The sequence below is a fragment of the Phacochoerus africanus genome, chromosome 4, assembly GCF_016906955.1.
Source record: "Phacochoerus africanus isolate WHEZ1 chromosome 4, ROS_Pafr_v1, whole genome shotgun sequence".
Lineage (NCBI taxonomy): Eukaryota > Metazoa > Chordata > Mammalia > Artiodactyla > Suidae > Phacochoerus > Phacochoerus africanus.
Window position 1 is genome coordinate 143,087,730 of NC_062547.1, and position 27,537 is coordinate 143,115,266.

The 27,537-nt window shown below is 55.1% G+C and overlaps 1 protein-coding gene across 23 annotated transcripts in view; it reads left to right on the forward strand.

Annotated features, from left to right (window-relative positions):
• LOC125126453 (protocadherin gamma-C4) overlaps positions 1–27,537 on the forward strand; it is a 172,466-nt gene that overhangs the window by 137,907 nt on the left and 7,022 nt on the right. For 19 of the 23 annotated variants that reach the window (XM_047778871.1, XM_047778876.1, XM_047778874.1 and 16 more), the window contains one exon: positions 19,604–19,662. In XM_047778871.1, coding sequence (XP_047634827.1) covers positions 19,604–19,662 — 59 coding nt within the window. Of the gene's footprint in view, positions 1–1,928; positions 4,662–9,520; positions 12,154–13,670; positions 16,233–19,287; positions 19,345–19,603; positions 19,663–27,537 lie in introns of those variants that run through there. The other 4 variants (XM_047778867.1, XM_047778865.1, XM_047778890.1 and 1 more) reach the window with 4 other exon arrangements.

A 27,537-nucleotide genomic window follows, 5' to 3' on the forward strand; every position in this document is an offset into this window, starting at 1 on the left:
AAAAAAAAAAAAAAAAAACTTAAAAAAATGAGATGCTTCTGGGCAGTTTTGGGGCCGGACAGTCATAGGGAGAAAGATCAACTTAAAATTTTAAGAAGACCACTTTGGCTACTGTGAAAAATAGCTCCAAGGAGGGTTCTGCTGGCTTAAGAAGAGGTCTTAGGAAAACTAGGGGTCTTACTATTAGAGGGAAAACTACTTCAGCTTTTAAAGCTGGTTTTGGAACACCAGAATGTCAATTAAGTGATGGTGAATGAGGGAAAAAATGATTAATAAATTGGTGTATCTGAAAAAACCCCTAGATCAGTGCTTCTCAAACATTAATGTACATTCAAATCACCCTGGCATTTTGTTAATGCAAGTTCTGATTCAGTAGGCCTGGAGTGGGGGCATTTCTGCAATGCCCATGCCATTGGTCCTTGGCTCTTTGAGTAGCAAGTGGTTCAGCCATATATGTTCTAAATTCTATATTCTAATCTTCTAATACCTATCAGCCTTCTTGGTGGTCTGGACAATTGTTGTATTTGAGTTTTTAAAAGTGGAGGTTTTAAGAGATGAGTAGAAAGGGATGCTAGAAAGATATAAGTCAAATACGGCTTTTCATCTCTTCAATAAATATCTTATATTTAGCTTCCTATATGCCTGTCTAACCCATCTGCCTACCTCCATACATCAGGGTTCAGTTAAACTTCAGAAAGGACTATATGCAATCGAAACGATGTCCAAGATAAGTGTACGGAAATAGTAGGGGATTCTTCTAGTATCTAATGGGGTGATATGCGTCATTATTAAAGCTTACCCTGTGCCAGGATTTTATCAGCCTTATTCATTTAAAAAGATAGGAATCCAGGAACTCTTAGAGGGTAGTTTCTTGTTGGAGGATGTACAGCTCAGTTCTACCTTTTTTCATATCTGACTCTTCCGCATTATCCTAGTCATTACTATCCTAAATGAGAAAACTTGAGGCTCTTTATCATGGCTTCATATTTCTGATATCTTAATCATTTCAGAAAGGTCCCAGGTAGTAAATAAACCTGGTCTTTTTTTTTGGAGGGGAGGGGCTCATTGCTGAGGGGGTATTATCCTTATTAGAAATGAGATTTCTGGGAGTTTCCATTGTGGCTCAGTGGTAATGAATCAAACTGATATCCATGAGGATATGGGTTTGATCCCTGGCCTTGCTCAGTGGGTTAAGGATCCAGGGTTGCTGTGAACTGTGGTGTAGCTCAGATTCGACCCCTAGCCTGGGAACTTCCATATGCCACAGGTGCGGCCCTAAAAAATAAAGTAAAAAAAATAAAAAGAAATGCAACTTCTCTTTGTGGCGTATGGCACAAAATCTTGAGAAACAGATCAAATAAAGGGAGATGTTAGAGAGAGACTGCGCTCTCTGATTGAAGTTAGGTTTGTTGGGGAAGACAGGATAGGAAAATCTCGCATTGCGCCCTGGCTCTTCAGAAATAAGAGCTAAGCGACAACGTCCAACTGAAAAAGAAACCTGAACTGTATTATTAAATTTTATAGAGTTAAACCCAACAGATGGCAGTTGTTGTAGACTGTCTCTGCTGAGGAAGTGACCTGGAATTCTACAGTCTCATTTGGTAAGAGATAAAACTGACAATATTAACACCTCCGACAGAAAGGCCGAGTGCCTCCCTACACGCGCCTCCTTACCAGCTAGGTAAGTTGTGCTCAGTCCTCCAACAATGCAGATAATACTGTGTCGCTTTCAGTTTGGTTTCTTTCATGGGATTCAGGCTAGGGGTGGAAGTGTTTAATAGGCCTGTGTTCAGCCTCAAGACTCGCACCAGGGCCAGCTTCATGACCTTGCAGTTAGCTTTCCAGCCAAGGTGGGCTTCCGATGTGCAGATACGGCCAAGGAGCTCTGGCTGTAAGGTCTGGAAGGGAACCCAAGGCAAGAAGTTCCCGGCGCTAGCGCCTGTCCCGCTCAGGAGAGCCGGGCACTAGCGCATTCCTCGTGCAGTTATTGGCTGGGACTCTGCGTGCCGCTGTCGGCCAATGAAGACGCCGGAGCCCTGGCCCCGGCCCGTCCCCTCTCGGCGCCGCGGGATGAGGCAGAGACTGAACAGCCGGCGAGCAAATCAGCGGCAGCGGGAGAGCCATGTCCGACTCGGAGCCCAGCGCCGGAGCGCTAACCCATTGAAAGTTTCTCGGCGGAAAAGCGGGGACGACCTGGACCCCGCTGAGAGGAACTGCCCTCGAGTGAGATGGTCCCGGAGGCCTGCAGGGGCGGACTGGTGAGCACCGGGAGAGTGGTGGGAGTTTTGCTTCTCCTTGGCGCTTTGCACAAGGCTTCCGCCGCCCTCATTCGCTATGAGATCCTGGAGGAAAGAGAGAAGGGTTTCGCGGTGGGCAACGTGGTGGCGGACCTTGGCTTGGATCTGGGCAGCCTGTCAGCCCGCAGGCTCCGGGTGGTGTCCGGAGCTAGTCGAAGATTCTTTGAGGTGAACCGGGAGACCGGACAGATGTTCGTGAACGACCGCCTGGATCGAGAGGAGCTCTGCGGGACGCTGCCTTCCTGCACCGTAACTCTGGAGTTGGTAGTGGAGAGCCCGCTAGAGCTGTTCAGCGCGGAAGTGGTGATCCAGGATATCAACGACAACAACCCCTCTTTTCCTACCCGGGAAATGAAATTGGAGATTAGCGAGGCTGTGGCGCCGGGGACGCGCTTTCCGCTCGAGAGCGCGCACGATCCGGACGTGGGAAGCAACTCTTTACAAACCTACGAGCTGAGCCGCAATGAGTACTTTGCGCTTCGCGTGCAGACGCGGGAAGACGGCACCAAGTACGCGGAGCTGGTGCTGGAGCGCGCCCTGGACCGGGAGCGAGAACCAGATGTCCAGCTGGTGCTGACAGCGTTGGACGGAGGAACTCCGGCTCGCTCCGCCAGCCTTCCTATTCGAATCATCGTGCTGGACGCGAATGACAATGCCCCCACCTTCAATCAGTCCTTGTACAGGGCGCGCGTCCCCGAGGATGCACCTCCTGGCACTCGCGTGGTGCAGGTCCGTGCCACGGATCTGGATGAAGGCCCCAACGGCGAAATCATTTACTCCTTCGGCAGCCACAACCGCGCTGGCGTGCGGGAACTATTCTCCTTAGACCTTGTAACCGGGATGCTGACAATCAAGGGTCGACTGGACTTCGAAGACGTGAAACTCCATGAGATTTACATACAGGCCAAAGACAAGGGCGCCAATCCCGAGGGAGCACACTGTAAAGTTTTGGTAGAGGTGGTGGATGTAAACGACAATGCCCCGGAGATCACAGTCACCTCTGTGTACAGCCCGGTCCCTGAGGATGCCCCTCTAGGAACTGTCATTGCTTTGCTCAGCGTGACCGATCTGGATGCTGGCGAGAACGGGCTGGTGACTTGTGAGGTTCCACCAGGTCTCCCTTTTAGCCTCACATCTTCCCTCAAGAATTACTTTACTTTGAAAACCAGCGCAGCCCTGGATCGGGAGACTGTGCCGGAATACAACCTCAGCATTACGGCTCGAGACGCGGGAGCCCCTTCCCTCTCAGCCCTCACGACCGTGCGCGTGCAAGTGTCGGACATCAACGACAACCCTCCCCAGTGCCCACAATCTTCCTATGATGTTTACGTGGAGGAGAATAACCTCCCTGGTGCTCCGATTCTGAACCTAAGCGTCTGGGACCCCGACGCCCCGCAGAATGCTCGCCTTTCCTTCTCTCTCTTGGAGCAAGGAGCTGAAAGTGGGCTAGTGGGTCGCTATTTCACGATAAATCGTGACAGTGGCGTAGTGTCATCCTTAGTGCCCCTGGACTATGAGGATCGGCGGGAGTTCGAATTAACAGCTCATATCAGCGATGGGGGCACTCCAGTCCTGGCCACCAACATCAGCGTGAACATATTTGTCACTGATCGCAACGACAATGCCCCCCAGGTCCTATACCCCCGGCCTGGCCAGAGCTCAGTGGAGATGCTGCCTCGAGGTACGGCTGCCGGTCATGTGGTCACGCGGGTGGTAGGCTGGGACCCGGATGCAGGACACAACGCCTGGCTCTCCTACAGCCTCTTGGGTGCCCCCAACCAGAGCCTTTTTGCTGTAGGACTTCACACAGGTCAAGTCAGCACCGCCCGCCCAGTCCAGGATACAGATTCACCCAGGCAGACCCTCACAGTCTTGATCAAGGACAACGGGGAGCCATCGCTGTCCACCACCGCGACCCTGACTGTGTCAGTAACCGAGGAATCTCCCGAAGCCCGGGCTGAGTTCCCCTCCGGCTCAGCCCCCAGGGAGCAGAATAAAAATCTCACCTTTTACCTACTTGTTGCTCTAATTTTGGTCTCTGTGGGGTTCGCAGTCACCGTATTGGGAATAATCATATTCAAAGTTTACAAGTGGAAGCAGTCCAGGGACCTGTACCGAGCCCCGCTGAGCTCCCTGTACCGAACACCAGGGCCCTCTCTGCACGCGGACGCCGTCCGGGGAGGCCTGGTGCCCCCGCACCTCTACCATCAGGTGTACCTCACCACCGACTCCCGCCGCAGCGACTCGCTGCTGAAGAAACCTGGTGCCGCCAGCCCACTGGCCAGCCGCCAGAACACCCTGCGGAGCTGCGATCCGGTATTCTATAGGCAAGTGTTGGGGGCAGAGAGCTCCCCTCCTGGACAGGTAAGGGTTAGCAGGTTGTCCTGGAATGATATTAATGCTTTTTGAGTCTTGCATCACTTTCAGGAAGGTGTGGGGCCATTTTTGCATTTTCAGTGATGAAGATTTTTTTTTACGATGTATCCACATTTGCATCCTGCCCTTCCCAGATCAAGCTTCATGCCTTTGGTGGTGGGGGGAGGAGCAGTCGCCCAGCTAGGGTGTGGTTTGTGGTCTCACACAGTGTGGAGTTAATTGACTCATCTGTGGGGCCAGTTCACACCCTCAGCTCTGACTTGCCATCACAACTAACCAATCTTGCTAAAGGGCCATTAAGCTATAACTCAAGATCTCAGCATTCAGAGCTTAGCTTGGTGTCATTTGCACTGAGTACAAGCCGATGGATACTTGTAACCAGTGGCAGCTGCTAGAATATAAAAACTACCTCATCCTGCCATCTTTCAAATGGTTGCCACACCTGCATTACAATTAATTCATAGTTTGCCGATAATTTTCCTTTGCCTCCACAAATCCTGTATGTCATTCTCTGGTGACTTTTTATGAAAGAAATAAAATTCCAGGGTCCTTTGAATTTTACTTCAAGCCCACTACTGAAATGATGTGGACATTACGTATAAAATATGTTAATGTTACAGTAGTAATGCTTTTGCATTATAGAAAGTTTGGAAAATGTGTAACAGTATAAAGAAAATGAAAAGAAATTCTGTTCCTCAAATCCAAAGGTAACCACCATTAATTATGAAAGTAGTCATCTATTTTGAAAATAAATTCAGACAATCAGAAGAAGGTGAAGTACAAAATGGAAGCTCTTTGTACCCAAGTGTTAACTCCCTGTCCTTTCAGCTTGACTTCTCTTGGGCAGACACATAATGCAAAAGGTGGGTCAGCTCATCCTGAGAAAAAGATACTGCATCCATTTAGTCACGTGGTATGCAAGTCTTTGTCTTGGAGCAAAACTCACCTGTAAGTGTCTCACTTCTAATTGTGGGAGAACCACTTTTATTTTGTTATTAATAAACATATTATTGCCATCAACCCTTGAATTCCGGCGTTAGACATAGGAAGCTCCACCACTTACAAACTATGAGTCCGTGGGCAAATCGATGGCTTTTCTAAGGCTGTTTTCCATATGCGGAAAGGGAGTAACAAGGGTCTTACAGGATTAGTGCATTATATGATGTATGCACAGGGTCTGGTGTGTCATATGTGTTTAAAAATTCTTTATTATTATTTTTTATTAGTTCTTTCCTCACCCCAAATCTTAAACACACTTTGGAAATGAGCGTATGTGAAGACAGCCAAAAATGACAAAGTAGAGGCACAGACAGATAGGCTAAGGAAGGACGGAGGCCAGAGAGAAGCAGCTGCTGCTCTTCTGGTCAAATTGGAAAACAACTGGCATTTTCCCCAGGACAATGTTCTCAAGCTTGGTTGCACGCTAGAATTACCTGGGGACCTTTTAAAAATTCTGAAGCCCAGGCCACATCCCAGACTGCTTAAAGCACGGTCTCTGGGGGTGGGACACAGGCATTAGAATTTATTTTTTATTTTTATTTTTTGAAGGTCCCCAAGTGATTGCAATGGGCAGACAAATTTGAACACCATTGCTCTAGCATGTTTTCGAAGTGAAGTATTATTCCAGTGTTCCCAGAACTAGGAGCCAGCCTTATTGGGCCAGGCTGAACTTGAAGGAAAATTCTGTGACACTACTTCCCAGCCCTAAAACGTTACCTAGAAGAGCTTGAGGGGAGCATTGTAGGCAGGACCTAAGATATTTCAGTCGTCCAGAGAGAAAGTCGTCCTCAACCACTAACACCGGGGCAACTGTTTCTTTAAAAATCCAGAGCTGGGCAGTGGGTATGGGGTTTCTTGTGGGGGGTGAAAATTTTTTTCTATAATCCTACTCTGGTGATGGTTGCCTCGTTTTAGTATATGTGAATAAACTAAAAAGCACTGAATTGTACACTTTAAACGAATTATATGGTGTAATGGATGAATTATAGCTCGGTAAAGCTGTTGTAAAAATCTAGAGGTGGGAGAATCACTTATCTGGCATAAAAGGTCAAGACTAGGATAGGTAGGGTTCAGGCTATTATGAAATAGTCCACATCAAGTAATAAAGATTGTATGCCTGTTTGTTGTGTGAACTTGCAAATAAAAGGGACCTCTAAGAGGTCGAGTTCTTAGATACTTAAAGGCATCAGTAAAGGGCCGGTTGATCATTACAGGGATGAGAGATGGGTAGAAAAATCATGTAAGATGCTGTAGAAAGAGGCGTTATTTCTTTCCAGACTGATCAGGGGCGGACATGGGGAGATGCTAGCAGTGCACATGCTAGCTGAGCTTTACAGGGGTCTCCTAGCCTTTCTGAGCCCCATGTTCTCCTTTATACAATCCTTCAGCATGTGTGAGAATGAAAAGGAATGCATATAAAAACTCTGTACTTAATCTAAAGTACTCATATAAAGTACAAGTATTCAGATATCCCTCATTCACCCTTTATTGGGCATCCTTATGTGCCAGGCACTTTAAAAGATGAAAAGAGACCGTCCCTGCCGTAATGGCACACGGAGTACGATAGGAGAAAGACATGCACACACACCAAAACCTGGTGATCGAGGTCTGTATCATACAAGGAACAGAGGGAGGAAAGGACAAGGAACACCTAAGTCAGTCTGGGGAAATCAGGGAGACGCCACAGAGGTGAAGATGCTGGATCTGAGGGGGGAAAGGGGAGGGGGGCAGGGAGAGACCCTTGCCGGAAATTCGATGCAGAGGGATAATGATAATTTGTGATCGCTGAATCTGAAAGTGTGTTTGTAAAACAGTCTTTGCAGGAGATAAAGTGAAGCAAGTCAGCAGGCATTGCATCTTGACTTAACCCTTAGGCTGTGTCCAGGAGTTTTTATTTTATTCTCTATCCGTGATAGTCCTTGCGGAATTTTGAACGGACATACTTAAGAGGTCGTCAGGGTTTTCTTCTTTGTTTGGGAAAGGTTATGGTGGCAGTCATAAGGGAAATGGATTGGGGATCCTGGGTCTGCAGACAGAAGGAACAGTTAGAAGGCTGTTAAAATATCGCAGGTGAAGATTGATAAATGCTCGAACTGGCACAGTGACTATAGATGCAGGAAGGTGACTGTAGTGAAATCAGGAGGAGTCATTCATTGACTTGATACATAGGGTATGTGGGAGAGGAATGAGTCCAGGACGACCCTCACTACCCCTCCCCATTGTGATTGAGGCAGCTGCATGATAGTGAACCCTGCATGACACCTGGTGGGTCAGACGGATGTATACCTGCATCATTCCCATGAGAGAGGCTTAGGTGTTGTGGGCTAAAAAAAGCCACAGAAAGCAGATAGCTCCCATGGAGACCAGAATGTTGGTTGCTAGCCTCACCATTAGAAGGATATTCTTGAGGATCAAGGGTTTGAGAAAAGAGCTGGGAAGGATAATCTCAGCTTTTGCCACTGGTTTTGACAGCCAGTGAGGATTCGGATGAATTTTTAAAAATCGCACGTTGATGTTCCCGCTGTGGCCTATGGGATTGATGGCATCTCTTTAGTGCCGGGACACAGGTTCAATGCCCAGCCAGGCGCGGTGGATTAAGGATCCAGGAGGCTGCAGCATAGGTTCACCAACTGCAGCTGGGATCTGATCCCTGGCCTGGGAACTCCCTATCCTGTGGGGTGTCCAAAAAAGAAAAAAAAAAAAATCTCAAAAAATCTCAGGTCCGGATCAGGCTGGATTTTTTTCTTTATGCTCTGGTGTGTTGGCCACTTGAATTACACTGTACAGGTAACTACACTGCGAGTTGACCTGTGTTTCTGCATTTGTGCAAGTTGGTAGCTAGCTTCAAGGGAAGGTCTGGGTCAGGGTGGGGGTGGGGTGAGATCGAATTTCCCCTTCCAAATGGCCCCCTAGGGCTAAGTGAGAAGCTGGTTCTTTTGAAACCGTCTCTGTTGGTAATTAACATCATTTCAAGCACAGCTGTGGTGTCAAATAAAGGAGATTTGTGGGCACCGGTGCTGCTGGTAACTGATGTCAGTCATTCAAAGAAGCTATCACGTTTGTGAACTTGAGCGGCGTGCCAGGTAATGAGATCTAGTCCTTTGCGTCTCCCAGACAAACTGATTCTTTACTGATTTGGAACATCGCCCTCTCCCCCTCTCCCCCCACTCCCGTGCTTCATCTCCTTCCATACTGCCCTTGAAATCAATGAATGGTAATTTAGTATACCGCTAGGGAGGATCTGAATAAGAGAGGTTTGGTTTCTGCTGCACCTTCTGTTACAACACAAGTGTGTACTGCATAAATTTAATTGGCTACATGAATGTGTAAGTCTTTTCTCCAAAGAGAGGAATACGTTTCTGAATCATCTGCAGAGGGGCAGAGTTTTTAGCATATGGCAGCACTTCTAATTAGCTGTTGCTCTAATACAATCGGCCGGAGGCAGAGGCTACTCCTTTAGAATATTAGTGGGTGACAGCACTGGCTTGAACAAAGTGACCAGTCTCAAATGGCTACTCACTCTCTGGGCTGCAGGTTGCTAGGGCTCAGGCTGTCGCTGTTTTCCCCGCGGAAAAGGGGCGGGGTTGTGGGGGGGATTGGTGTGGTAAGGAAAAAAATAAAAGCCAAACATACATGTTGTCTGCCTCTCCATAAAGGTAATAACCCGTGGGGGGGGGGGGGAATGCTGTTGCGCGGGAGGAAGGCGAAAAGATAGATGGGTTTTTGTTTTTTGGTTTTTTTTCCCCCTGTCTTCCCTTCCAATGCTGCGACGCATTAACCCTGCTGCTGTTGGGATGTGCTCTGCTTAGCCTATTGGCTGAGCCCAGGAGCCGCCGTCTGCCAATCGGGTGGTGGAAGGCAGACAAATCTACCCCGCCACCAGCAAAAAAACGGCGCGTAACCCTTGCCGCGCCGGCCCAGCCGCGCCAGAGCTGGCGCGGGGAAAGGGAGATAGGTGTCTCCAGCTGCTGTGGCCGTTTGGGGCGGGTCGGCTTCTTCGGCTTCTCGGGACCAGAGAGAGAAGGAGCGGGCGGCAGCAATGCTCCGCAGGGTGAGACGCTGGGTGGCAATCGGCCGGGGGGCTCCCCTTTTGTTCCTTCTTTGCCACCTGGGTTATGTTTGTGGGCAGATCCGCTACCCGGTCCCAGAGGAGTCACAGGAAGGGACTTTTGTAGGGAATGTCGCCCAAGATTTCCTCTTGGATACAGAGAGCCTGTCAGCTCGCAGACTGCAGGTGGCTGGAGAGGTGAACCAAAGGCACTTCCGTGTGGATTTGGACAGCGGTGCCCTGCTCATCAAGAATCCAATCGATCGCGAGGCACTGTGTGGGCTCAGCGCCAGCTGCATCGTGCCCCTGGAGTTTGTGACGGAAGGGCCTCTGGAAATGTACCGGGCAGAGGTAGAAATCGTGGATGTGAATGATCACGCCCCCCGGTTTCCTCGGCAGCAGCTGGACTTGGAAATTGGGGAGGCAGCTCCTCCAGGACAGCGTTTCCCTTTGGAAAAGGCTCAGGATGCCGACGTGGGGAGCAACTCCATCAGCAGCTATAGACTAAGCTCCAATGAACACTTTGCATTGGATGTCAAGAAGCGTAGCGACGGCAGCCTGGTCCCCGAGCTGCTCCTGGAGAAGCCTTTGGATCGGGAGAAGCAGTCAGACTACCGCCTGGTGCTGACCGCCGTGGATGGAGGGAACCCCCCGAGGTCTGGCACCGCGGAGCTCCGGGTGTCCGTGCTGGACGTGAACGACAACGCCCCAGCCTTCCAGCAATCCAGCTACAGGATTAGTGTGTTGGAGAGCGCGCCGGCCGGCATGCTGCTCATCCAGCTCAATGCCTCCGACCCGGACCTGGGTCCCAGTGGTAACGTCACCTTTTCTTTCAGTGGTCACACCCCGGATCGTGTGAGGAAGCTTTTTAGCCTGCACCCCACTACTGGAAAGCTTACGCTTCAGGGACCCCTAGACTTTGAGAGCGAGAATTACTACGAATTTGACGTCCGGGCTCGAGACGGGGGCTCTCCAGCCATGGAGCAACACTGCAGCCTTCGGGTGGATCTCCTGGATGTGAACGACAACGCCCCCCACATCACCGTGACCTCAGAGCTCGGGACTCTCCCCGAGAGCGCAGAGCCTGGCACCGTGGTGGCGCTCATCAGTGTGCAGGACCCCGACTCGGGGTCAAACGGCGATGTGAGCCTTCGCATTCCCGAGCACTTGCCCTTTGCCCTCAAGTCGGCCTTCAGGAACCAGTTCTCCCTGGTGACTGCTGGGCCCCTGGACCGAGAGGCCAAATCCAGCTATGACATCATGGTCACTGCCTCTGATGCTGGGAGCCCTCCTCTGAGCGCCCACAGGACTATTTTCCTCAATGTTTCGGATGTGAACGATAACCCCCCCTCTTTCTTCCAGAGGTCACACGAGGTATTTGTTCCAGAGAACAATCGCCCCGGGGACCTGCTTTGCTCCCTTGCAGCCTCCGACCCAGACTCTGGCTTGAATGCGCTCATTTCCTACTCGCTCCTGGAGCCTAGAAATCGAGATGTGTCGGCCTCCTCCTTCATCTCTCTGAACCCCCAGACGGGAGCCGTCCATGCTACTCGCTCTTTCGACTATGAGCAAACACAGACGCTGCAGTTTGAGGTGCAGGCCCGGGATCGGGGCAACCCACCGCTTAGTAGCACCGTGACGGTCCGTCTGTTCGTGCTGGACCTCAATGACAATGCCCCAGCCGTGCTCCGCCCTAGGGCCCGGCCTGGTTCCTTATGTCCCCAGGCACTGCCTCCGTCAGTTGGTGCTGGCCACCTCGTCACAAAGGTGACTGCTGTGGACTTGGATTCAGGTTACAATGCTTGGGTCTCGTACCAGCTCCTGGAGGCCCCAGACCCCAGCCTGTTCGCAGTCTCCCGCTACGCAGGGGAGGTGCGCACGGCCGTGCCCATCCCGGCCGATCTCCCGCCACAGAAGCTGGTCATTGTGGTAAAAGATAGTGGTAGCCCACCCCTCTCTACCTCCGTCACCCTCCTGGTGTCCTTGGAAGAAGACACTCATCCCGTTGTCCCTGATCTTCGGGAATCTTCAGCTCCCAGGGAAGGAGAATCCCGCCTGACCCTCTACTTGGCTGTATCACTCGTGGCAATTTGCTTTGTCTCCTTTGGTTCATTCGTGGCGCTCATCTCCAAGTGCCTGCGTGGGGCTGCCTGTGGAGTGACCTGCTTTCCTGCTGGCACCTGTGCCTGTCTCACCCGATCTCGAAGGAGGGAGGGGCTTCCTCCCTCCAATGGGATCCTCCGAATCCAGCTCGGGTCGGACGATCCTATCAAGTTTGTTGATGTGGGCGGCCACTCTCATGGCTGCACACCCTTGGCTTCTGCACCCACGCGGAGCGATAGCTTCATGATGGTGAAGTCACCCAGTGCGCCTATGGCAGGGGAACCTGTTCGCCCGAGCTGCCCACCCTCTGATCTTCTCTATGGGCTAGAGGTGAGACCTTTGCAGGCTCAGCCAGTGCTGGAGGGTTATTCGCACCCAGGCCTGTGGCTGGGCCGTGTCCCAGAGGGTCTTGGTCTCTCTGTAAGAGCCCGTAGCGACGTCATCCCTTTCGTGAGTGGTAACTGTGTGATCGGTGCCGTGCTTTGGAAGTGTTTGGTGACGAGTACTGGGTGGGGGCGGGGGGGGGGGGGGTTATGCCTGTACCTGAGAGTAAGAAATGAGAGTAAGTGATCCAGGGCCCCAGGGTATCGTGGAAACATGCTGCCGGGATGTGGGGCGCAGAAGGCTCTCACGCACAAGGGTTGGGGACACAGCAGTCACCTAGACCCAGGTGGCCGCTTTCTCTACTCTCCGGTGGAGGGGTGGCAGGCTCGGGCCTGCCTCAGGTCTAGGTGACCATTGCCCAGTGGATTGAGGCGAACTCCTATCTTGGCCCCACAGGATTGGCTACTCCCTAACCCACCATGAGAGGGACTCTCTGCTTGAAACAGAGCAGAGAGCGAGAAGAGGAAGGAGCCACAGGAGCAGCGAGGCATCGAGGTGGAAGCGGGGGTCTCTTTGTCCAGGTCTTCAGGACCCGCGGTCAAGTCCACTAGGATTTGAGTTAGGTGTGCTAGGTTGAAGCAGAGGAAATTACCTCTTTGGGAGGGGGCAGTAAGTGAAATCTATAATATCAAAAAACCTGTTTTATTGCCGAGGCGTTCACAGAGATAGCCACTCTGCGGACCTGTAGGTCGAGTTCTTCTGAACTGATGAAACCATCAAGCCCGAGGCCATGTCTTGCCTCCAGTCACCTTCCTTGGGTGACCTCGATCAGTGCTAGACATGTCCCCCCATCACAGCTGTGATGCCCATTCCACAGCGCAAGCTGAGTTGCTCAGAAACATTGAATCCTCATGGCCGTCAGCTGACGTTGAGGTTCCTCAGAGCATTGCTGGTGAGTCTGGGCAAGACCCTAAAGGATCCTGATGAATCTTTTCTCTCACCTGGGCAGCGTTTGGCAGGATGGGGGAGGGAGGGAGAGACACCTGGGCTTTGCGTCTCGGAGAAGGACAAAAGTTTGTGGTTCCAGCAAAGTCGTGGAAGCTTCGGAAGTCGTGCAGGAAGTTGCTGGGACAGAACGCAGAGAAGTTTTGTATCACTTTGTCTTCCCTGGTGAGCGCCATCTGAGCCGTCAAACTTGGCTGCCAAGGGGGCTGAATCAACCCGCAGCCTGAAATGAGTGGGCAGGTAGGAGGCTTCTGTGACACACAGATTTGCAGCGCCTGTTCCTAAGGTTTCCAGGACTGCGGAGACTTTATAATTGGTTGAGAGCAGACAGACTTTTGGTCCAATCAGACGCCGAGCCGAGGTGGGGGATCTGCTCTTGCTGCCCGCCTCTCCTCCCCCAGCTCCCCAGCTCCACTCAGATTCGGTTCCCCTTCCCCCCACCCACCCACCCCCGCCATTTGGTGACTAAGAAGCACTGCTGCAGGCAGACAAACCTCGGAGCAGTTTGCAAGAGGCTGGAAGGAGCCACCAGAGATTTGCAGCTGCCACATTCCAAGCCCTGGGTCTACCTTGGAGACAGGACAGCACCGAGTCAGTGTCCGGGAAGGGACTTCCGGGTCATGGGGCCCAAGACACCCCCGCAGCGTGCTGGGAAATGGCAAGTGCTCTGCGTGTTGTCCTTGTGCTGCTGGGGCTGGGGGTCTGGGCAGCTTCGGTACTCAGTGGTGGAGGAGTCGGAGCCGGGGACGCTGGTGGGGAATGTGGCTCAGGATCTAGGCTTAAAGGTGACAGATCTGCTGAGCCGCCGACTGCGGCTGGGCTCAGAGGAGAACGGGCGCTATTTTTCCCTGAGCTTGGTGAGCGGTGCTCTGGCAGTGAATGAGCAGATCGACCGAGAGAGCCTGTGTGGAGCCAGCACCAGCTGCCTGCTGCCAGTACAGGTGGTGACCGAACACCCCCTGGAACTAATCCGTGTCGAGGTAGAAATCCTGGATCTCAATGACAACTCTCCTAGCTTTGCCATCCCCGAGCGAGAGATCCGCATCTCAGAATCAGCTGCCCTCGGGGCACGATTCCCGCTGGACAGTGCCCAGGATCCAGACGTGGGCACCAATACCGTGAGCTTCTATACTCTGAGCCCCAGCAGCCACTTCTCGCTGAATGTGAAGACGCTGAAAGATGGGAAGCTGTTTCCAGAGCTGGTGCTGGAGCAGCAGCTGGACCGCGAAGCCCAGGCGGGGCATCAGCTGGTGCTCACCGCTGTGGATGGGGGCCTCCCAGCCCGCTCCGGGACCACCCATATCTCCGTTACTGTGCTGGACGTCAATGATAACGCTCCGGCCTTCCAGTCCTCAGTTCTCCGTGTGGGACTCCCGGAGAATGCCCCCGCGGGCACACTGCTGCTCCGCCTCAATGCCACCGATCCAGACGAGGGCACCAATGGCCAACTAGACTATTCTTTCGGAGACCACACATCTGAGGCCGTGCGCCGTCTCTTTGGCCTGGACCCCAGCAGTGGAGCAATCCGTGTGTTGGGGCCCATAGACTTCGAGGAGTCCAGTTTCTATGAAATTCATGCAAGAGCCCGTGACCAGGGACAGCCGGCCATGGAAGGCCACTGTGTGGTTCAGGTGGACGTGGGGGATGCCAATGACAACGCCCCGGAGGTGCTGCTGGCCTCTCTGGTCAACCCTGTCCTGGAGAGCACACCAGTGGGCACCGTGGTGGGATTGTTTAACGTGCGGGACCGAGACTCGGGGAGAAACGGCGAAGTGAGCCTCGAGATCTCCCCGGACCTGCCGTTTCAGATCAGGCCTTCCGAGAACCACTACTCGCTGCTGACCAGCCAGCCCTTGGACCGCGAGACCGTGTCCCACTATATCATCGAGCTGCAGGCCCACGATGCGGGCTCGCCGCCTCTGCACGCACGGCTCACCATCCGGCTCAACATTTCGGATGTTAACGATAACGCGCCCTCCTTCACCCAGCGCCTCTACACGGCCTACATCGCAGAAAACCGGCCTCCAGGTGCCCTTCTCTGCACCGTGGCTGCCTCTGACCCGGACACTGGGGACAATGCCCGCCTCACCTACGCCATCATGGGGAGTCAGATTCAGGGAGCCCCGGCCGCCTCCTTTGTGCACGTCAGCCCCGAGGACGGGCGGGTCTTCGCCCAGCGCACCTTTGACTACGAGCTGCTGCAGATGTTGCAGGTCGTGGTGGGCGTTCGGGACTCTGGCTCCCCCCCATTGCATGCCAACGCCTCGCTGCACGTGTTCGTCCTGGACCAGAATGATAATGCCCCGGCCGTGCTGCACCCCCGACAGGGCCGGGCCCCCTCGGTCCCCCAGCGCCTCCCTCGCTCTGCTCCCCCTGGCTCCTTGGTCACCAAGGTGACAGCCGTAGATGCTGATGCGGGCCACAACGCATGGCTCTCCTACTCCCTGTTGCCGCAGTCCACAGCCCCGGGACTCTTCCTGGTGTCCGCCCACACCGGGGAAGTGCGGACAGCCCGGGCCTTCCTGGAGGATGACGCCGACACCCAGCAGGTGGTGGTCCTGGTGAGGGACAACGGGGACCCTGCGCTGTCCTCTACGGCCACCGTGCTGCTGGTGCTGGAGGACGGGGACCCCGAGGAGCTGCCCAGATCCAGCGACTTCCTCACACACCCTCCCGAGCGCTCGGGCCTCACCCTTCACCTCATTGTGGCTCTCGCTGCCATCAGCCTCTTCTCCTTGGTCACCTTCACCTTTCTGTCGGCCAAGTGCCTTCGGGGGCACGCAGACGGGGGTGGGGGTGGGGGCCGGTGCTGTGGGCGCCCGGACTCGCCCTCCCGGGAGTTCTATAAGCAGTCCAGCCCCAACCTGCAGGTGAGCTCAGATGGCACGCTCAAGTACATGGAGGTGACGCTGCGGCCCACGGACTCGCACGGCCACTGCTATCGGACATGCTTTTCCCCAGCCTCCGACGGCAGTGACTTCACTTTTCTAAGGCCGCTCAGCGTCCAGCAGCCCTCAGCTCTGGCGCCGGAGCCTGACGCCTTCCGGTCCCGCTCTAGCACGCTGCTGGAGCGGAGCCAGGTGAGGGGCCCAACGCAACCCCCGGGGGTGCCGCCGGTGGAGGAGTCACTCAGCCACATCAGGGACTTGGAACTTGCATCCACTCTGCTGGTGCGGGCTGGGCCCGAATGTCAGGACTTTGTTTGGACGGATGGCGCCGAACTAGAGGTGTGGCCCAGGCAGGGGTGGGGTTCTGAGCCTGGGGAGGGGCTGGCAGTTGTGGGTGAGGGGTGAAGGGATAAGGTGGATGCCGCTCCCACACTCAGAAAAGGTGGGATCCAGGGGTCACTCTGCGGATTTCCAGTGGGTCCAGGCGACTGGGCGAAGGCGGTCACAGACCCACACCTGTGGCTAGCGTCCGAGGCTCTGGGGCCGACCCGCTCCCCTGGTCTTGAGGTTTCTTGTTAGGTTTCTCCTCCTCCCTGGACCTGTCACTTGACTGTTACTCTCAACCTTCCTTTTTCCCACATCAAACCAATGTGTCTCTGGATAACACAGAAGTGCACCTGCAGGGCCCACCCTGGACACGCGAGCACAGGGCTCACCACGCCTCACCTGTGCGCGCACACACCCCTTGCACTTGGCCTTCCGCGCCCACCGCCTTTTACTGCCAGCCGCCTGCTGCCAGGTGCGCAGGCGCTCGCTGTCCCGCCCCCCCCTCACAGCTTCCCTCCCACCTTGCTGCTTCAGAGGTACTCGCCACCGTGACCAAGGGTGCCCTGGGCGAGATCCCAGGTCCTGGAGGTGCTCCAAGGACTTGGGAGTGTCCTCTTACCCCGCTGTTGCTTGGAGCAGTAGCCTCCCAGAGGGCCTGAGTCGTCCGCCCTGTAGCCTCTCGGTGCTCTAGGCACAGGCAGGCCCATATCACCCCTGGGCCGGCTGGTCCTGCTGGTCCCGGGGCTGTGAGTGGAGGGTGGCGGCACCTCCAGCCCAGAAGCTTCAGCTCTGGCCAGCTGAGCTGCTTTGTGGTCTGAGGGATAATGGGCTCAGCTTGGGACAAGCAGATAGGCGCCTCTGTAGGACAGGCAGCCTGGGACTCAGTAGCACCACCACCGGGTCCTCTCGTGGGAAGTGGGAGCCAAGGGCACCTGGGCTCTGGACTCAGAGAGACAGGCTTTTAGCGCTGTCGTGACCGAAGCGTCCAGTCATCTAGGATCAGGGCTTTGGCGGGTGGGTGGGAGCGGGGGCGGGGGGGTGACCCGCCAAAGAATCTGAGACTCTGGTGAGTTCTTCCTTCGCTGGCGGATGGAAAGCCCTGGCTTCTGCCTGGGTGCCCTCGCATATGGGGGAAACGGTAATCATATAAAGCACAAGTTTCCACCCCTCCAGGAGCTTTGTTTATTTCAAAATATCTACCCCACCCCGCCCCTACTGAATCAGAATTATATTTTGAAACATCGCCCCCGAGTGATTCTGAGAGCTGCTGGGGAGAGCTTTCTGCCCACTTGCTCTGAGAATCGCGGCTTCTCCTTCACTCTTTCCCAGCGCTTTCATTGGATAGGTCCTAGCACCGCTCCCACTGCCCTTTTATAACTGAGTTTCACAGAGCTCCAGTAAGCTGCTCAAGTTCACAGAATGGGTGACAGCAAAAGGTCTAACCCAGGTCTCTCAAACGCCAGAGTCTGTGCTTTCAATTGCTTGGTATTTATAAAGCTGGAGGGGAGTTCCCGTTTGTGGCTCAGCGGGTTAAGAACCTGATTAGTATCCATGAGGATGTGGGTTTGATCCCTAGCCTCGCTCGGTGGGTTAAGGATCTGGTGTTGCCCCATGAGCTGTAGGGTAGACTGGTAGCTCCAATTCGACCCCAGCCTGGAAACTTCCATATGCTGCTGGTGCAGCCCTGAACAGCAACAACAACAAAAGGCTGGAGGGCCGGAGGCATGGCTAGTAATCTGCTTGGATGGGGCAGAGATGGGACGTCATTCCTTTGTAGAGATTTACATGTGGAGAAAAGCTGTCTGGGGCATCTTAGCCCTGAGCAGCCCTAACTGAAGAATCGTGGACCCGCCGTCCTTATGGTTGTGAATTTGGCCCGGTTCCTCTCCAGTCTGTCATGGTTCCTGCATCTCCACGTAGATTCTGCTGCGTCTAAGAATACAGTGACTGGGAGTTCTCGTTGTCGTGCAGCGGAAACAAAACAAACAAAATAAAACTAGTATCCACGAGGATGAAGGTTCGATCCCTGCCCTCACTCAGTGGTTGGAGGATCCAGTGTTGCCATGAGCTGAGGTGTAGGTCACAGATGCAGCTTGGATTCTGGGTTGCTGTGGCTGTGGTGTAGGTTGGCAGCTGTAGCTCTGATTCGACTCCTAGCCTGGGAACTTCCATATGCCACGAGTGCAACCCTAAAAAGCAAAAAGCCGAAAAGAATCCAGTGACCAAGGCCTAGACATCCCTGTGCCCTTGCTCGGGGCAGTCGGGGATGTGCTATGATTGTCGCACGTGGGATGCTAAGCTTGTGTTCTGCTCGCATCGTTGCCACCTGTGAGCTTCAGAGTGAGTCACTTGGCAGCCCTGGGTTTTCCTTCTCCCCAGTGTAATCGGAGATGCTCTCCGCTCCCGGGAGTGAGTGTGAGAATTAGGTAGCAGTGCACCCCAGGTTGGCGAGGAGATGGTTCTGGGAGTGCTCCGTGAGAGTGTGTCACGGAGTCACACACCTTCTGGGAGGGCTGGGGGGACTTGGGAGTGACATGGCTGGCCAGAGTCCCACACCTCCATCCAAGTGGGAGATGGCTGCAGATCCGCCCCTTGGGAGCCCTGGAGATTGGGCTGGCATTGCTTGGAGGCTGTGGGAGCTTCATCTCTGCCGGGCTCCATCCCAGCAGTTCTCGCGGCCCAGACAGAGCAGCCTTGTTCTTGCTTCTGTAGCCCCAGCTTATCTGGCACAGAGCTCCGGGGGTGAGAAGTGTCCCAGGCCTTGGATGCCCTGCAGAGGCCCAGTCTGGCATGACTCCTAAATTAATATGTATTTAGCTGTAGGAAGGGATCCTTGAGAGCCAAGGGTCTCAAGGACGCGTCCCTCTGCCTGTGTCGAGGCACAGCCTGGCATGAAAAGGGTTACCGGGAGCAAGCAGCCATCTTGCCGCAAAGGATGCTTTGTTCGCAGCCCAGGAGCTGAATGAACTTCTTTTTGGTGCTGGTGGAATTTCTCAGCCAAAAGCTGCCACGTGGTGGGGGTGGGGGATGGGATGGGGGTGCGTCTCGGCCCCCCTCCTCCCAGTGCCAGGGTTCAGCCCTTGAATCTTGGCTCAGGAGCTCTGAGGCTGGGGTCGCGGGGGCAGAGAAACGGTGTTTGCTCTCTGAGCCCTGGGGTCCCTCTGGTCCCTGTCCACGGGCCAGCCCCTCACCTTGGCGCCTGGGTACTCAGCCCTGTCCCTCTGTTTTCTCCACAGCAAGCCCCGCCCAACACGGACTGGCGTTTCTCTCAGGCCCAGAGACCCGGCACCAGCGGGTAGGTGACTCCCCGTCCCGCCCACCCTCTTCTCTGCGGCATTTTTCCTCGGCGGCGGCAGCGGCGGCGGTGACGGTGACGCGGGCGGAGATGGGGGGAGGGCTCCGCCTTGGCTGCACGTGGCTTCCTCCCGCAGCCCCGGTGCCAGGGAGGCGGTGGTGTCCCGGGGACCGGGACCCAAACCCCGGAAGGGAGAGGTGCCTTCCACTTGGGAAACACAATTCACACACTCATCGCCTCCCCTCTCTCCGCCGCGCAAACCTTTCCGTGCATCTGGGGGCCTCTGCGGGAGCAAAGAATGGTCTTAAGCGGGTCTCCCTCCCGGTGGAGAGGAAGCTTTTTACCCCCAGCTGCTGGCTGCGGGGCCGGCTCCGGGTTCGGCTGGCCGCCTGGCTGGCGGGTCGAGCAGAGGAATCTGGGACTAGGGGAGGGGAGGAGGGCCAGCGGCCAGCGCCTCTCCCAGAGCCCGAGGGGCAGAGGCGGGAGCAGAGGTGACAGCTGGAGGCGAGGCTGAGGAGAGGGGGAGCCGTCCTGGGGGCAGGGGGCCCGGCCAATGCCTCCCTGGCTGCCCTCTGGCCCTGGCCCTCCCTTCTCTGCCTGCGGGCCTTGTGCTTCTGAGGCTTCGTGGCCTCCGTCTGCATCTCAGCTCACCATCTCTGCCTTGGCCCTTTCTCATCTGTTGCAGTCTCTGTCTTTGTTGCTGCATCTCGGGTCCTCCCATTCGTGTCTCTGTGCCCTGGGCTGTGCCTCGGGCTGGGGCTGGGGCTCAGTGAGTAAATGTGACTCCACTTCAGCCTCCGTTTGTCCTCCTCTCTGTCGCTGCCTCCCCGTCCCTGTCCCTGTTCTCTGCTACGTGCCCTGTCTCGTGCTTTTTGAGGACCCTGCTGTTCTTGCTTTCTTTGCTGTGCTCTGGGCTTCCTCTCTTGTCTCTGTATCTCTAAGTCTCTTGTCTGTCTCTGCCTCACTGGGTCTCTTTCTCTGCTGCCCCTTCTTTCTCTCTCTCTCTCTCTCTCTGTGTGTCTTTTATCCCGTCTTTGACTCTGTAGCCCTGTCTCTGATTTCTTTAAATGTAGGGGAAGCCAGCACACACACGCCTGCCCCCCCCAGGCTCCCCCCCCCCCGCCGCACCCACCCCCTACCCCCGCCCCAGCCGCCGCACACAGAGCCTTTGATCTCGGCCCCACACCCTCCCATCTCCCATCTCTGGCTGTCCCAGCTGCTCAGATCAATCTGGTATGCATTTCTGCTAAGACAGGAACCCCCTGGGGGTGAAGGAGGAGGGGTCTCCAGCAAAAGACCTGCAGTTAGTCTGAGGGGAGTGAGGTGGGCTTTGGGCCAGGCCTCCCTTTTGGAAGTTGGAAGCCTGGTGGAGGCCAAGGAGCTAGGAGTTGGGGGTTGGGGGAGGTGGAGGGGGGTGCACAGAGATCAGGCTGCCTTCCCTACCTCCTCACTGATGGGACCCTTGCTGCCCACACTTCCCCAGATGCTACGGATGCTGAGCCCACACACCGGGTAGCTTAGTGTAGCTTGGAGACTTCAGCTCCTGGGCGTGCACAGTCCTGCCACCAGGACCCGGGGCTCAAGGCAGTGCCTGGCAGGCCCCTGGAAGACAGCAAGCCAGGTGGCTTGGGGCCACCCTGGCCCCTCCCTTGACCCCAGCTGGTCTTGCCAGCCTCCCCACAGGCTATCCGTGAGGTCATTCACATAGCCACCCATGTAGCCAGGCCCTGTGCTAGTCACTGGCCTGTGAGATTGAACAGGCAGACCCGATCCTTGAACTCAGAGGCTTCCGTGCCAGCAGGGGAGACAGGAAACCACACTCCAAAAACTTCTAGCCCCCAATCATAGTGAGCTCTGAGAACGGGGCGGGGGGGGGGGGTTCCTGTGAATGTTGCGGGAGGGGGGATGGAGGAGGCTTCCAGGAGGAGGTGGCACTGGAGCTGAGGTGACCCGTGCAGGGCAGCCGTGCTCCCTTGACCCGCCCCCACCCCAAGCCCTGTCCTGGCTCTGAAGGCGAAGTCACTGCTGAACGTGGGAGCCCCCTGGCCTGGGCGCCTTACCCCTGCCTCAACTTCCTTTTCATCGAAGGAGAGATGTGATGGCCTGAAGTCATGTGGGACCTGAGCCCTTGGGGAGGCGGAGGAGCGGGTGAGGGAGCTCTCTCTCCCTGAGTTAACTGGAGGGTGGCGCACACATTTCTGCTCCACAGCGGCCCAGGTGAAGTCAGTGTTAGGGACCCAGTCCGGCCATCAAATAGTTCGTGAGCACCCACTGTAGGACAGGGAGTGTTCTGGTAGGAGATAGAAGGTAGGTAAAATCCACGGTCCTACAAAGAGGGCAAAAGAGGTGCGCTGAAGAAAAGAGGGAAGAGCAGTGAGGCCTCCACCATCAGCAGAATGATGGGGCTTCTCTTGGCTGCTCTTCCGCTGAGTCAGTGGAGCTCAAGGATGAAGGGGGGTGTCTTGCTCATTCAGAAGAACCCTGGTTCTGGGCTCCCCCACTGCTTCTCTGGCCCTTCTTGGCTGCTGGCAGGACAGGTTCAGAGCACCGCTAGTGTTGTTTCTCACAAAACCGGGTTCAAGTTGAAGCCAGGGCTGGGTCGTGTTGCCTAGACCAAAGGAAGTCTTCGGAGGTCCCTGCCTGCCACATGCACCTGCTCCCCGCACTGCCCTGCTCAGGCTGTCCTTGGGGCTTCTGATCCCAACAGCTGTGGTCTGGAGCCCTGAGCCCAGCAGGCGGGTTCTCCTTTCTCAGGCTCTGCCCTCTGCCCCGCCCTGCAGCTGTTCCCAGCCCCTGTGCCCAGAGCAGGGTCTCCATTTGACTTTGCCTGGTCCCCACTCTGTCCTCCCCTTCCTCTCTGAGATAGCGCCAGGATGGGGAGTCATCCCACAAACAAACTACAACCTTTTTTTTTCTGCTTTGCACATGATCCACACTCATGATAGAAACATGGGAAACAGAGAAAACAATTTCAAAGAAAAAGCACCCATAACTTTACAGCCCAGGAAACCATCCCTAATTTTTTTTTGTTGTTTTTTATTTTTTTTTGCTTTTTTAAATTTTTTTTGCTTTTTTAGGGCCACTCTTGTGGCATATGGAGGTTCCCAGGCTAGCGGTCTGATCAGAGCTACATCTGCGAGCCCACACCACAGCCACAGCAACGCAGGATCTGAGCCGCATCTGCGACCTACACTACAGCTCACTGCAATGCTGGATCCTTAACTCACTGAGTGAGGCCAGGGATGGAACCCTCCACATCATGGTTCCTAGTCGGATTCGTCTCCACTGCACCACAACGGGAACTCCAAGAATGTATATTTTACAATGTTGATAGATTTTCAGTACATGAAAATAATATACATTTAGATGTAACACAGTTAAGTCTATGCTGTTTCCACGGTGACTTTCCCAAATTTCTCTCTCTCTCTCTCTCTTTTTTTTTTTTGGTTTTTAGGGCCACACCTGCAGTATAGGGAGGTTCCCAGGGGTCCAATCAGAGCTGCAGCTGCTGGCCTACACCACAGCCACAGCAGTTCGGGATCTGAGCCATGTCTTCGACTTACACCACAGCTCATAACAACGCTGGATCCTTAACCCACTGAGAGAGGCCAGAGATCGAACCCGTGTCCTCATGGATCCTAGTCAGGTTCATCACCACTGAGCCACATGGGGAACTCCCCTCCTTTGAGGGTGCTGCAGGGAGCATCTTACCACAGCCCAGGCTCTGAGACTGTCCCTCACCCACTCCCCCAACAGCAGGATACAAACCTCTTAGGGCAAGAACCGTGTCATCTCTTAAATCCTGGGGCCTGTCACAGGGTTCTCAGGAAAGGGTCAGTCAGATGTCGTCCATCTCCTTCCTTATTGTTTGTCACTGTTGGCCCGATCCTGGACAAGTCCCCTTTCCCATGAGCTTGACGTACTGGGCTCATGGGCTTTGGGGTATGTCAAGCTCATGGGCTTTGGGGTCACAGTAGACCTGTTGGAGGTTGTTGCCAGCTGTACGATTTGGGGAAAGTGTCTCAACCTCTCTGAGCCCCAGTCTCACCTGCCGGGAAGTGGGGCTCCCGAGGCCGAAATAGACAACACAGATAGAATTGAGTCAGCCCGGTACCCAGGGAATAGGAGGCTCTCAGTAAAGGGTTCGCCAAGAAGTCTATCCACGCAGCTCCCGCAGCTCTAGAGCTGACGGCCTGCCCCGGCGACCGTTTCCTGAGACGCCTCCTTGCAGCCCAGCCTGTCCCCGCACCTTCTTCCCTCAACCGCCGCCCTGACCTTGTCCGCCCCGCCCCCGCCTGCCCTCCCCACTTGCTCCCCATTTGCCTCTTCTCCTTGGCCAGAGCCCACCCGCCTCAGGCCTGCGTCCTCAGGTAGCTGCAGAGGGAGCTCCATCCGATGCAGGTGGAGACTCCTGGATTTTCATGGACACGGGGGTGGCCGAGGCTCCACCACGGGGCTCCCGTCCTCGCAGATGCCCCCAACCCTCGGTCTTCTCATAGGGCCGACAGCAGTCTTTACATAATGAAATCTGATCATGACAACCCCCCCCTTTAAAGACGCTGGTGGCTTCCCCGAGCTCTAGGCTGTCTCCAGTCCCAGGCCCTGATGCCACCTCCGCGTGGCAGCCACACTGGCTTTTCTCTCAGTGCTTTGAACTCTGCAAGCTCCCTGCAGCATCGGGCTGGGACTTCGCTCTGCCTCTGCTCAGAGGGCGCTCACAACACTGCCTTCCTCCCAGATAATTTGCCTCCTCAGCTTTTTGCCTTGACATACGACGTAGCCCCCCAAAAGGGGAGTGTGATGAATACCCACGTACGCTTCTCGGTTCATCCGTCTTGAATATTTTGTACAGTTACTTTCTCTCTCTTCCAACACACACACACACACACACACACACACACACCCTACCCAGCCCACGCCTGTGTTTTCTGGACCATTTGAGGGTGCAGACAGCGTGACTTTTTTTTTTTTTTGGTCTTTTTCTAGGGCCACATTCGTGGCATATGGAGGTTCCCAGGCTAGGAGTCTAATTGGAGCTGTAGCCACTAGCCTGTGACAGAATCACAGCAACGCGGGATCCGAGCCACATCTGCAACCTACACCACAGCTCACGGCAACGCCGGATCCTCAATCCACTGAGCAAGGCCAGGGATTGAACCCGCAACATCATGGTTCCTAGTCGGATTTGTTAACCACTGAGCCACGACGGGAACGCCAGCATAACTTGGGAAATCCTTGGTAATGGCCACGTTTGAAGAATTTAACATCAACGCAGTAATACATAATCCACTAGCACATTTTCATACATGTTCCTCAAATGTCCTTTTCACGCTTTGTTTGTGCGTTTGTTTGTCTCTAGCGCCAGGATTCAGTCAGGGAGCAGGAGTTGCGTTGCAGGCTGCATCACTTTCATCTCCTTCAGTCCAGGGCAGCCTCCTTAGCTTCGGGGGCTTGTTTTCTTTTGGTTTTTTAGGATGTAGACATGTTGTACAGACTCTAGGCCAGTTGTCTTTTGAAATGCCGCACAGTCTGGATTTGCTGATTGTTTCCGTGGGTCAGGTCGGGTCGCGCAGTCTGGGGGGACACTGCACGGGTGACGCTGTGCACTTGCCTCTGGGAATCACTTCCTGTCCGTCTGTCCCAATGTCAGTGATGCTGTTGGCTCACTGGGTTCAAGCCGTATCCCCAGATCTCTGTGTTAGGATGTTTTTGACTATTGGTGTTTAATAAGTGACCTGGGGGGGAAATTCGTGGCTGTGCAGTGACCTTCCCCTGTAGTTAGTGTTACGGAATTCCCTGGTGACCCTGGCTGGCCGGAATCTGTTTGCCCATCAGCCATTACAAAGTGTGGGTTTCCCTCTCATTCCTCCTCCGTGTGCTTGGCTGGCATTCCCGGCCTGTCACCTGGCTGGTCTCCTCAGATTTCTTTTTTTTTTTGTCTTTTTTTTGCTATTTCTTTGGGCCGCTTCTGCGGCATATGGAGGTTCCCAGGCTAGGGGTCGAATCGGAGCTGCAGCCACCGGCCCACGCCAGAGCCACAGCAACGCGGGATCCGAGCCGCGTCTGCAACCTACACCACAGCTCACGGCAACGCCGGATCATTAACCCACTGAGCAAGGGCAGGGACCGAACCCGCAACCTCATGGTTCCTAGTCGGAGTCGTTAACCACTGCGCCACCACGGGAACTCCATCTCCTCAGATTTCAATTCCGTCTTTTCCTCGGGGGAGCCTGGACTGATGATCGGCTGCCTAAACCTGAGGGCTCGGGTCTCCCCTGCGCCCCCCGCTCTCTGCCTCCATGGTCTCATCCCACTTCTGGTTAAATGGATGTGTGATCACTTAGTACCAGCCTCTCAAGGGAGACCCGGGGCGCCACAGAGCTGCACCATTTCAATCAAGTTCACAGCTCCAGTCCCAGCCCCCAGCCCCGTGTCTGGCGCACAGGAATTGCTCAGTCACTATGGGTTGAATAAATGAGCCCCGATCTCCAGCTCTTCCCCCCCTGTAGAGGGAGAAGTGGCTTTCTTGCTTTCTCCCTCAACCCGAAGTTGGCTGTGACCCTGCAGAGGGCACCGCACAGCAGCTGGGTGCTCTGATCGGAGCCTCAGAGTGAGTCCCCCTACCTGGGGATGGGGATTCCAGATCAGAGACCACAGCAGGGACAGACCTCGGAATCACCGTAAAGCAATTCTTGACTGCTCAGCTATCGTGACAAAATACTCTCTCTCTCTCTCTCTCACTTTCAAGGCCTGCCCTGCAGCCCCTCCCCTGGTGCCAAGTCCTTCTTGGCTCCTAGTGACATAACTTTTGTGGTACGTTTTCTCCGCATTCATTTAGTAACAGACTTTCATTGAGGAGCCTCAGTGTGGCAGACAGTGCACGCGTCCCCCAATAGCCTGTGTGTGTCAGGCTGCTGCCTGCTCCCCTCAAACATGGAAATCACTTGATCCCTGAAAATCCCCCAAAGGACGTAGTCACTGCGGGAAAGGTGGCCTGGCATGCCTTCGGGTGCTTGCACGGGTGAGCATTTTTAACAAGTCAGAACCACTGCATGTGTTTCTCGATGTTCAGGGCGTCCGAAGGGCTCAGGCAGGTGCCTCAGTAGGAAGTGGACACGGTCCTGGTCCTCACGGGGCTCGCGGAGCCAGACCCGGGGCGGAGTGGGCCACACTGCTGCTGTCACAGGGGGCCGGGAGCACCGGGGAGGCCCTCAGCCCGCCTGCGCCTGCCTGGGCTTCGCCATCTTCTCTGGCAGATGTTATTCACGTGACCCAGGCAGCGGCAGGGACGCTAGGGCGCAAGGGGCAGTTTGAGGGGTTCGGGGAAGGGCCTCGGAAAAGGTCTGAGGGTAGCGAGTTTGGGAGGGGGTGGGGGGTTGTTGTCGAATGGGAGGGGCTGGTTCGTGGGTGCCCCGAATTTATCTCGCGGCCTCAGCAAAAGCCACCGAGGTGGTGACCTTTGAGATTCAGAAACCTCTCTCCCTGCCCCAGGCTCTCATGGGCCCCCCGCGCCTCCCCCCAGGTTCTGCAGGGTCTCATTGCTTCCTCTAGTTCTGGCGCATCTTCCCGTTTCCCACGTCCCCTGCCAGCTGGGGGTCTGCTCTCCCTCCCTGTGACCCACTGCCCTCGTGGGGGGCAAGCAGCCTTGCATCCTGCTCTCTCCCTCCAAGGGCCCTGGTGTCTGGAGCAGCAGGAAGCTGCTTTGGGGGACTGGCCAGTGGGGGGCTGGCATCTGAAGGGCTCTAGGAGCTGCCCCTACCTTGCTGACACGGAGCAGGTCTCGGGCGCGGGCTGGGCCAGGGGCCAGGTCTGGGGGCCCTGGGAGAGGGGGCCGGGGCGGGGGCTGCCCGGAGACCTGGCTCACCATCCCGCTCT